This window comes from Oryx dammah, unplaced genomic scaffold (genome assembly GCF_014754425.2).
Source record: "Oryx dammah isolate SB20612 unplaced genomic scaffold, SCBI_Odam_1.1 HiC_scaffold_18, whole genome shotgun sequence".
Taxonomy (NCBI): domain Eukaryota; kingdom Metazoa; phylum Chordata; class Mammalia; order Artiodactyla; family Bovidae; genus Oryx; species Oryx dammah.
In genome coordinates, this window is record NW_024070202.1 from 46,894,704 (window position 1) to 46,906,877 (window position 12,174).

At 37.6% G+C, this 12,174-nt stretch overlaps 1 protein-coding gene across 9 annotated transcripts in view; it reads right to left on the reverse strand.

The window, feature by feature from the left end:
- Positions 1 to 12,174, reverse strand: part of SRPK2 (SRSF protein kinase 2) — a 241,593-nt gene that overhangs the window by 130,654 nt on the left and 98,765 nt on the right. For 3 of the 9 annotated variants that reach the window (XM_040260804.1, XM_040260799.1, XM_040260805.1), the window contains exon 3: positions 11,259 to 11,322. The exons of 5 other annotated variants lie outside the window; for them this stretch is intronic. In XM_040260804.1, coding sequence (XP_040116738.1) covers positions 11,259 to 11,322 — 64 coding nt within the window. Of the gene's footprint in view, positions 1 to 11,258; positions 11,516 to 12,174 lie in introns of those variants that run through there. One more of the 9 variants, XM_040260807.1, reaches the window with a different exon arrangement.

The window sequence follows — 12,174 nt, forward strand, 5'->3', positions numbered from 1 at the left end:
GAAGTCCTGACTGCCTCTGTTGGTAATCCTCCCAGCATCAAGGAATTCATCTGCCCTCTCTCACTCAAGTGGAAAACACTGCTATAATATTTTTACGCATTTCCAGAACAAATGAATTATCAACTCTACAGGACATGCTACAATCTTCAAGCCTAGAAGATAAAATGTATTTCTGTTAACTTCCTTAAAAGACCTTACTTTTAGCCTTATGGAGCATGTATCTTGTTCTCAACATGGGTAAAACACCTCTGTTACTGAAACTTTTCCATGATTCTTATAAACTATAGCATAAAAGTCAAAACCCTTACTGCTACATAGAAGAGTCCTTTCCATCAGGGTACAACATCTCTCTCTCACCTACTTTTCCATCCTTTCTTCTACCTCATTCCAAGCCATGTGCAATTATTTAGAGCTCTCAGATGGTCCCACACATTTCATCTCACTCTGACTTCTCCCATGCTACTTCTAGGCTAACCTAAGGATTTGGACTCCTGTTGTACAAAGCATACTCCTTACCCTTACTCCTCCCAAAAGATTCAAATTCCACCAAGAAAACTGCATTTTGTCAAAGGGAAGATCTTGAATGAAAAGATGATTAAAATTTGCAATTATCAGTGAAGACTTACTGCATATCCACAAGGCCTTGGTTTAACAAGGAAGGTTAGAGAATCTTAATTCCTTTACATTTTTTTAAAAACTAAAAAGAGAAAAACCAACCATCTGTGTTGAAGGTTATCTGTCTGGAGCGAGAAACTTGGCTCATTTAACTTCCTGAAATCTCTTACAAAGTTAAGATTCATTAGCATGAATACTAAGTACACTCAAGGAATTTAATAAATGCCTAAGTTTCGGGGGAGCCTCCAAAATCACTGCAGATGGTGACTGCAGCCATGAAATTAGAAGAGGCTTACTCCTTGGAAAGAAAGTTATGACCAACCTAGATAGCATATTCAAAAGCAGAGACATTACTTTGCCAACAAAGGTCCGCCTCGTCAAGGCTATGGTTTTTCCAGTGGTCATGTATGGATGTGAGAGTTGGACTGTGAAGAAAGCTGAGCACCAAAGAATTGATGCTTTTGGACTGTGGTGTTGGAGAAGACTCTTGAGAGTCCCTTGGACTGCAAGGAGATCCAACCAGTCCATTCTGAAGGAGATCAGCCCTGGGATTTCTTTGGAAGCAATGATGCTAAAGCTGAAACTCCAGTACTTTGGCCACCTCATGTGAAGAGTTAACTCATTGGAAAAGACTCTGATGCTGGGAGGGATTGAGAGCAGGAGGAGAAGGGGACAACAGAGGATGAGATGGCTGGATGGCATCATGGACTCGATGGATGTGAGTCTGAGTGAACTCCGGGAGTTGGTGATGGACAGGGAGGCCTGGCGTGCTGCGATTCACGGCATCGCCAAGAGTCGGACACGACTGAGCGACTGAACTGAACTGAAGTGAATACAACAATCTACTGCGTCTTGTATCTTGTTAAAGTTGATCGTACAGACTTCACTATCACTCACAAACACCTGAAGAAACACCAAAGGTACCACAACAATATTTGACTTTACTAGAAGGAAGAGACAAGGAGCAAAGAAACTAGTAAGTCGACACTGCCTAGGGTATTGCCTAAAGTCATCTATAAAACACTCAAAAAGAGACTAATACATAAATCCCAAGTGAGGGTGTAAGCAAAAAAGTTTGTCATAAGAAAAACTGCATATGTTAAGTGTAAAATATTAATTCCTAAATAATTTGTCAGTATGACACTGGTTTTTCTTGTTGGTGATGTTATTAATATTAACATACATCTGCTTGAATTTTATAGACATACATTATGCTGAACAAAAGTTAACCTTAAAAACAATAATAATGGAACTTTAATGATCAAAGCACAGCACTTTGTTTTCTTTTTAATCTGAATATTCTAAAATGAGTAAGTGTATCTTCTGAGATACGTGGGAAAGATTGTTAGATAATAATAATCATAATTAAGGCTTGATTCTCCTGCATAAATTAGTATATTTTTCTTTATAGGTAATAAAAGCAATGTTACGTTTTGTCCTTTAGTTTGCCTGTTAGAAAACATAAAGCCAAATCTGTTAGTCACCTTCCCCAGAAGTTGCATAGCAAAACACCACATATGTGTGTGTGTATCTGAATTTCCTCCCTCGTAACTTTCTATCCTGACATGTATTTTCTCTTACCCTTTTCTATTGCACTGTAGGTATTCTGCATGCGTGCGTGCTAAGTTGCTTCAGTTGTGGCCGACTCTTTGCGACCCTATGGACTGTCACATGCCAGGAGTCCTCTGGGACCCTCTGTTCATGGGATTCTCCAGGCAAGAATACTGGACTAGGTTGCCTTTTCCTCCTCCAGAGGATCTTCCCAATCCAGGGATCAAACACCCTTCTGTCTAACTAGCTTTAAAATGCTTTTTGTGGGGAGAGATGGAAGCAAAGAGGAAAAAGGAGGAAAGGATGAAGTGGCAGTCATTCAAACAGAACACTGTTCTACCTCTGTAATTTTCAGATTACTTATTATAGTTTAAGTTCCATCTGAGAAATGCATCTCTTTTGGAGGTCATTTCTACTCTATATCAGTTGATGTCTCATGGAATTTGAGGTATCTTATTAGCATGTGGTTATTGGAAGGGAGGTCATCAGTATTTCTGCGTATGTGAAATGTCAAGAAAACCTACAAATACATGCCTTAACAAGACAATTGTTTGACTTATATTCTATAGATAATGCTTAGTACTCATATGATTTAGTACTCATATGATTCCTTGAAAATAAATCTGCACAGGTCTGTGGCTCACAAATTGTAAATCCATGTGCTACAGTACAGGAGAAAAAATGTTTACCATGAACTGAATTTAGAAAACAGATACTCTTTCTTAAAAAAAAAAAAAAAAAAAAAAAAAGACTGGTACAAGTTTCTGCTTTGTTTTGTTTTCTAATCCGCACTCTCAATTAAAATAAGAGACACTTTACATGAAAACCAAATTTTCAACTTTTCCTGAAAATCACAGAAACTCACACAACTTGGTCTGTATTTCAGCATGGCAGCAAACAGCAATAGCTGATCAGTGCCATCTTTTTAGATGGGGTTGTGGTTGCCAATTTGTTTAAGTCCCCACCGGGCCCTCATAGTTCCTTTACAGTGGCCTTCAGTAGACAATTGTGTTTGCAACCCTTCACCACAGCTACAGTCTAACTATACATTCCTCAAAGATGCAACTATTGGTTATTTATAATCCTTTCAAAGAGTGCTAATGGCCTCACACCATAGAGTCATTCATGATGCAGTAACTCAGCAGTGCACACCCACCCACCAGGGTTATGTCAGGGGTAAGCCATCCACCAAAATCTCTTCTGCTTCTGTGTTGCCATTGCTGCTCCCTGGCCTCCCAATAACTGACTGGCTAGCTCATGGCAGCTGCTGACACATGTTGGCTGGATGACCTGATGGTGATGATGATGATGTTCAGTTGCTCAGTCGTGTCCAACTCTTTGTGACCCCATGGACTGCAGCACCTCAGGCTTCCTTGTTCTTCAGTATCTCCTGGAGTTTGCTCAAACTCATGTTCATTGAGTCAATGATGCCATCTAACCATCTCATCCTCTGTTGCCCCCTTCTCCTCCTGCCCTCAGTCGTTCCCAGCATCAGGTTCTTTTCCAAGAACTGAGAATCGATGCATGGCAAATGTAATCTATACCAAAGTTAGTCTTAATTTCTTCTAACTAGTGGCACATTAATTTCTGCCTCAAAGGGATCTGCAATATGATTGCTTAGAATTACTTTTTTTTTTTTATTGCCATTGCAGCTCACATTAGTTAAAAACTTCTCTGAACTACCATTTGGGGGAGGGGTTCCCAAAGTGAAGAGGAAGTGCCACTGCTGGTACATAAAATGATCTGAGAGGATACTTTGGACTAGGTATTGAATCACATACTGAGAAAATGACCTCTCTCCCAAGGTTCTTTAAATTTATCAGAATATATCAAAGAGCAAGCCTCACTTTGGTACTCACACATATTTAAGCTCTTTTATGACACTGACCAATTTAATTTCCCTTGTAAACAGAAAGAGCATATGGCTCAGGCCTGAAGGCTTTATCAGACAACAGAATCTAGACAGAATTTAATAGCAATTGTTTTTAAAGGCAATTGAGACTGGTTCTCCCATTCTGGGAGGGGTACAAAGATTCCCTTTTAAAGAAAATTAGCATTTAAAAAGGATTATAAAATTTTGTGTTTTTATGTTATGTATTTTATCAACGTAAACCATTAAAAAAAACAAAAAACAAGATGTTAACAGCAGAAGGTGAAGTGTAAACCATGACAAAAAGCACCAAGATGATATTTGAAATACTAACATTTGGAAATAAAAGGCTATATGGCTTGATGGTACCAGTTCAGAACCAAGATGGAACATGTCCAGATTTACTTTAATTTCTATTTTGCATTAAAACAAATGTAAATATATATAATAATAAACTGTATTTTTTTGGTGATAGGAAAAAGCTAAGATTTGGAACCCTGACATTAAGAGTTAAATTAGCTTAGGGCAAGGGAACCCACTCCAGTATTCTTGCCTGGATAGAGAAGCCTGGCGGGTTACAGTCCATGAGGTTGCAAAGAGTTGGACATGACTGAAGCAACACACACATATACTTGATCATATGATTTATATATATATATATATTTGACTTAATCTATACCAATACCATAGAAATAGGTATCTCCCTACACCCACACACACAAAAAAACCTTTGCACAAAGTTCATAATTTATAAGCTAAAAATGATGGCATAAAAAATATTTTGTGATGAGAGCACTTCCGCATTTGAGATCATAAGCTGGGGCTAATAGTAAGTAAACCAGTAAGTAAACCAAATGTCACTGATACTCCCAGTTGACAAACAGCACCTGTGACAAATGCTACAAAGGAAAGATGCATGGTTCTGTAATGGCTTATAATAGGCAGAATTTGACCGAGACAGGGCTTCCTTGAGATGAGATGGTTAGGAGGTGCAAAATAGCAAGGCAGGAGGAACATGCCCAAAGTGGAGGAGTCTGAGGCTAGGCTGAAGAGTACCAGCGCTCAAGGGCCCAGGTATGGCGTTCACCTTTAGGCCAAGAACAACAGGAAGACAGCAGAAGAGTCTGTAAAGTGGAGTTACCTATCTGAGAAGATCTGCATTCTGGAAGGTTTGAAATGGCTGTAATATGGCAACCCTCTCAAGGGGCATCAGAATACAGAATCAAAGTTTAAATAGGTAACAAATGAACAAGATCATTTAGGAACAACTACACTTAGACCAAAACATATAAAAAATGTCATAATTTCTTCAGCAGACCTATGGGGCCTACCTCCATCAAGGGTTTTAAAGTAGCAAGGACTAGAACTCTAGGGAGGGGTTCTCAGGGCTGGGGTGGCTGAGTGTCAACAACTGTGGGGCTCTGCTCACTTTCCTGCTTCCCTGTTCATACTTTTCTTTTTTTATGTTTTGCATGAAAGGTTTCACATAAGGTTCAGCTGAAGGAATAATTTTGTTACTAAAACCAAATCTGAAAACTGATGTTAATACCTATGGTAACACCCAGGTAAAAGACTAGAAGTCATGAGTGGGAGAGCAGTACCTCAGATGGCTATATCCTCTGGTTCTTGTTTGGTCTAAACTTCTCATTCTGATCTTCTTCCTAAGTATCTTTGCTCTTGGTTTAGCCGCTCAGTTGTGTCTGACTCTGTGCAACTCCATGGACTGTAGTCCACCAGGTTCCTCTATCAGTGGGATTTTCCAGGCAAGAATACTGGAGTGGGTGGCCATTTTCTTCTCCAGGGAATCTTCCCAACCCAGGGATCAAACCCAGGTCTCCTGCATTACAGTCAGATTCTTTACCAACTGAGCCACCTTAGGAACTCAGAAATAGTCCCCTATCTGATTCTAGTCCTCTTCAAAAAGGTTCAAACTCTAGGTCACCCTGGCACATCCACCAGAATGCTAAAAGAAATAGGAAGTAAGGAGAGAAAGGGAAAGGGAAGGGAAGGGAAGAGAGAAAGAATATACAGAAGCCAGCTGGCAAAGACCTGGAGCACAGCTGGTGGGAGTGCAGATTGGCACATTTGCTTCGGAAAGTTGGCAATATCCAACAAAGCTCAGCAACTGCACTCCTAGGAATACACGCAACAGAAATGCTATGCAAAGGTTCATTCACCAAAAGACATGTATACAAATGCTCACAGCAGCACTACTTCTAATAACTATCAGCTGCAAACATTCCACAAGCTCATCAATAGTAGAACAGATTATTTCTCTATTGTTAGGTATATTCATATGTTGAATACTGTACAGCAATGAGACTGCATCAATTACAACCACACAGGAAAACACATATGACTCTCACATAGGTAACACTGGGAGAAGACAGACCAAAAGAGTATGCAGTGTGTGTGTGTGTGTGTGTACACTCAAAAAGAGATGAATCAACTGACTAGTCATGTACAGAAACAATTTCAACTTCTATCTTAATACTAAAGCCCAAAATTAACCACAGACTTAAATATTAAGAGCCGAGAATTTCTATACGCAAACCTAGAAGAAAACCTTAGTGACCATGGACTTGGCCAAGATTTAGGTACAACACATAAACTACACAAGAGAGAAAAAAATCAGACTGAATTTTATAATGATCTGTGATCTACACACTTTCCCATATACAACTACAATTTAAATACTACTAAGTAATAAATAAAAGCAGAAGAAAGCACAAAGACAGAATAGACGAAAGACAACCCAGTAAGCCAGAGTTATCTCAACACTCAAGAAAAATGTCTCAAATGCTTCTATCCTGCAAATACAGAAACAAAGCCAAGAATGTCAGAACAACAGGTGGGAAGGGGAAAAACAGTGATCACTGAGGCCCATCTACCCTTTGTATTGGAATGGGGAGGGGACAGGTTCAACGAAGAGAGAATCTTATAAAATTTGGCTCTCCTTCTCACAACTACTTCACCACAGCAACATGGAGAAAAATAAACTCAATATCAGAGCAAATAAAAGTCCCCTTGATCCTGGATCATTTTCCACTGAACATCCTTTACTTTCTTCTCTCTTCATATGGTGAGATACTTATTTATTCTTTCCCTTCCGTTCTCCTGATTCTTCCAGACTTCTCTTTTTGCTTTCTGCAACCACGCATTATTATCATATGCCCTTTTTCTCTTCACTGAATAGGCTCCAAAGTAAGAAAAGGAACTAAAATATATACACAAAAATAGCACAGATTCGCAACTTCCCTGGTGGCCCAGTGCTTTAGACTCCACATTCCCAATGCAGCAGGTACGGGTCCCATCCCTGGTTGGGGAATTAAGATCCCACATGCCACACAGCACAGGTTCTTTATGTATTTCAAATGCCCTTATATGAATGGAGGGGCAACACACCAATCTCCATCACCTCTTACCAACTTTGTCTACATAAAATTGGTAGAATATAGGCCACAGCATAATTATTTTTATGATACTTTCACCCTATCCCTTTCTCTCCTCTTTAAAAGGTAGCTAGCAATTTGCCAAGTATGTGCTAGCTTTGTGGGATGCTAAAGATCTAGGATACTACTTATCTATTCCAATATAAAGACCCCTTTTGACAGCAAAAAACGAAAAATAGTAAGAAACACACGCACAACAAGAAATGGTCCTTTTAGTATCCATTTCCTGAAACCCCTGAAAAGGAAATGGATTTCCTACAAGGCACTGACACTCCTTTAATTTCTGAGTGACTGTGAACCTTATTAACCACATCATTCATTCACATTTTATAACAGCAGATGTGGGTAATGCTTACGGCAAATGCAGATGCTCAGCTTCTCAAGCCCCTTACCTCTTACCTCCTCAACTCTTCCTGAATTCAGCCTAGATGGACTGGAGATCACAGCTCTCAGCACTCTGGGCTCAACTCTTCCGTATTAAGTATGGTCTGAATTTGTTCATGAGCCCACTGAAGAAGCAGTAATAGAGTTTGAAAACACTTGTAGTAGAGCAAAGTGCTTTCTGTCCACTCAGGACCTTTCTGGGAATGATTTATCAGAGTCCTTCCAACAGCACCCCACTCCCTCACACACACTTTCTCCTCACTTGGAACTAGTATCCAAAAATGTTTAATAAATGATCTACAAATGTTGAATAAATCATCATTATATTTTTTCCTAGGTATTATCATTAGTACCATCCTCTTCTTCCCCACCTACTGTAACCCCATAAATTTCCACTTCCCTGGAGTGTTCTAGCTAGGAAAAGGCAAGAAGAAGCAAATATCTGAAAACTTAATTTTTGCATCAAATAAATACGCATGGCTTTTTTAAAAAAACAGTAAGTAGCAGTAGATGAATAAGTAAAATTGTGCCTGACCCTTGTCTCTATCATATTTAAGCTGAATACAATTCATCTGTTCAACAGTAGCTCCATTAGAAGAAAAATACTCAGTGTAAGGTTTATTCCTAAAATATGCGGAAGGGTACTCTTGCCACATGTGTGTTCCTTTTAACTGGCAATAATTAGGATCATTTGGTTTTTTATTCATTCAATAGTGTTCTCCATCCTTAATTTTTAAAATACGTAAGCTAACATTTTTTTCTCTTTCTCCAACATATAAAGCCAAAAAATAAATTGTAACTTTTGTCACCTAACTTGTTTTTGTCCTCTGAGTCAGCCATTCTGAAAAGAAGTGCTCCACACCTCCCCAGCCAAATGACATTGGATGGATCCCCCTCATTCTGTTTAAGGTGTTACAAATAAATAAATTTCAAGGTGTATTGAGATCTGTTAAGATTATTAGGAACATCACATCACTGTTTGTATTTTGTACTTAAAAACATCATTCCTCCACTTGATTCTCCCAAACATTCAAAGAGCATGCTACACTGCAGACAGTAAACAAAAATCAATCGTAACAAAAAATAACTCTCTTTAAAGAACCAAGGTTTCTTCATTCTTTTTTTAACCGATAAATACACGGAAACACTGACCAGAGGTAAATTCCAAATATCTTTAAGACTCATGCCATGCTTCAGATAACTAATTTAAAATAAAACAGTCAAAGATGTTAAAAATTTAGGTGATTAGAGAACAAGGAATTGCAGAGTGTAGTGGCAATGTTACAGGATACTATATTAAATTTGTAGGCTGAATATAGTATAATTAGGCCATAATTTTTTTAAAACTTCAGATTCTTGGTTTTCAAATTCTTCCAGATAAATTTAAAAAACAAACAAATGACTATTTGTCATTGTATAACTTTTTAAAGCGGGGGAGGGGGGGAGGAAGAATAATTTCTATTTTTAATATGCCTACCTTAGTAAAACAACTTCTATGTTGGCAAAGTGTTGGCCGATCCATAAACTACATTAATATCCATTAGGTCAGCATATCACAATTGCTAAATATATGTGTGAACAATCCCCAAAAGAATAATAAAGCAAGCAAGCTCTGGTAAAAATGTGTATAAAGTTGTCATAAGCACAGTGGCTGGTTTCTAAACTTTAAAATCATGTCCGCATTCATCCTCCCTTTCATCAGATTTAACCACAAGACCTTAGGTGAGACAGTAAAATAAATAAATGTATTTACCAAAATATTTTAGAATATTTCCTTATAAGAGTATATTTTAACCATAAACGCCTCACCCATTCCAAACTTGTTTCTTGGTAATACTCATCCATTCTGTTCAACCTTCAATTTCTCAATAGAGAAAACATGATACTCAAAAAGCCAACATAATTACTGTTGTCATGCCATTAAGAATGCTCTTCCTAGTAACAAAACTCTAACATTACAGTTGGCACCCAATCCGATCACTATTTACACCACCATCCTTCTCCTCTTCCCCACCATTTTACTGGCAGAATATTCACAAGGCTGAAGACTGTTTTTTTTTATCTCAGCAAAAAAGAACGCTTAAAATGGGACAGCCAGGCATAAACGAGAAGTTAGAAGCTACACAAAAATAAACACAAATGTGTCTAAAATTTTCTATTTTCAACCTCTAAAGAAAGCAGTAATATCTTCCTTATTTATAATTCCCTAAATTAAAGCCAGAGGCCTTTCACCCAATTATACTAATAAATCCATTTAATGTCATCATTTTGCCATCAGATCATGTCCTCCATACACTAGTGTAGTATAATTAAATTCATTTTACCATGCTGGGTTCTTCACCTATTTTCTTTCTGGTGTTTTTCCTACATCATTCTTTAACTAGCAAATTATTTCTCCATAATATCTTCCTAAATATTAAATGTGAACAAAAAGACAACCCTGAAGAGTAACCAGGAAAGAGATAAATCAACACATCTTAAATATAAAAATATCAACATTAGGTATAAACTATTAGATAACCAACAGAAAAGTAAGTACCAATTGTATACCCAAGAACTTCAATTTAAAATATCATGTAGTATAAACCATTTTGGTAAACAGAAGTGAACACACATTTACATATAAAAATAGGCAACTATAGTCTCATTTCTGACCTGAGAGAAACGTATCTTAATTCTATTTATTAAGTTAAACAGACATTTTATGGAAATATCTCCTTACAGGTATAATCATTTGATTGACAGATAAAATAATCGCTTTAAAAATACTTCTGAGTCATTTTGTCCTTACCTGCAGGCATGAACCATTACTGCATGCAGTGACTGTTCCATTTCCTAGCACAGACTTGAAGAAGCATCGTATCTCTCTTTCAGAATGTGACTAATATGTGGGTTTGCAATTCCTCAGCTATTTACAAATGGCACTCCCTTTCCACACAAGAAAATATTTATTACAACCAAAAGCTAAGTATTTTTAACCTAGACCTTACAAATAATATTGGAAATTTTGTGTAGCAAAATTTCCTCAAAATATAGGAAGAAAACCTAGCACTATTTCCTTAAAGAAAGCAAGATTTTTATTTTCTAGCTAAGTAAATTATTTTTTAAAGCCTTCAACAGCTGTCACACGTAAGCCGGCGGTCTGCTGTGTTATGGTGTGCATGCTGCAGCTGATTAGGCTTCACTATTTAAAAAAAAAAAAAAAAATCAATTACCCCTTTTGTAAAAGCAGAACAGCTTACCCAAATACACATCTTCAAACAGCACAATGACCAGCATGCAGTACAATACGTTATATAGCAAACTTGACAAGAAAACAATATGCCCTGATTTGTTTCTTAGCAATGCTACACCATTAATTGTTCATGCAAGAGATGTAGCTGTACCTTTCTGAAGAGGACGACTTCTCAGAGTTAACTGACATCAGCAGCTCAATCTTCTGCTTGATTTCTGGAAAAATCAGAAAATATTCACAACCAAGATTGCCTGCCCTTGCTTTCAAGCCTTATATCAAGAGATTTTTCTTCTCTAGTCCCTTTTGTTCAGAATGAGGCCACAAGATTCGCAGTGCTTCTGCCAGGACTGGGACTCAGTGGTGCTATAAAGGGGAAAGCTCCGGAGGCACCAGGCCTTGCTAAGCTATGCACATGACTGTTTCTGAGAGCAGGAAGTACCATTTCTGCCAAGCAGAGGGGTGTTTTCTTTTTTAAGGTGGAACTAGCATGTTTCTCCAAGATGATTTTAAATGCGGCAAATTAAAATACAAACTAAAAATGCTAACAACTGGATTCAATTTACTAGATAATTTGAGAAGCTGGGATAATAAAGTTACAGACTGTAATGAACAGACAGGCAACCCTTGGCTACTTCTATTTCACCAGCCCTGAAAAATATGGCTCAGTGAATCATTTTTGTCACTTAAGAATGAAATATTAAACCAGAACCCAAATTTTTAGATTAAAAATATTTTAATCTTTGTTAAAACTTATTGTCTTTTAATTAAAGATACATTTAGTACCTACTGCCTAACTCCTTTAGAAAAACACTTCTGTTTTACACCTTAATTTCCCCTCCTCCTTTGCAGTACAGCACAAGTGAACAGCAACACCCAGTTACCGAGCAGATAATATACTTGTCCTTTTAGGAGAGGACTGACAATGCTATCTGCAACAGAAATGTAAGCGCCAATTCTATTTAATTAAAAGATCATTGCTCATACTGATTTGGAAAAACAGATCACAGTCTAAAAGGGAAAGTGAGATAAAAATAAAAGAGAAAAAAGGGGGAAAACCTAACACATTT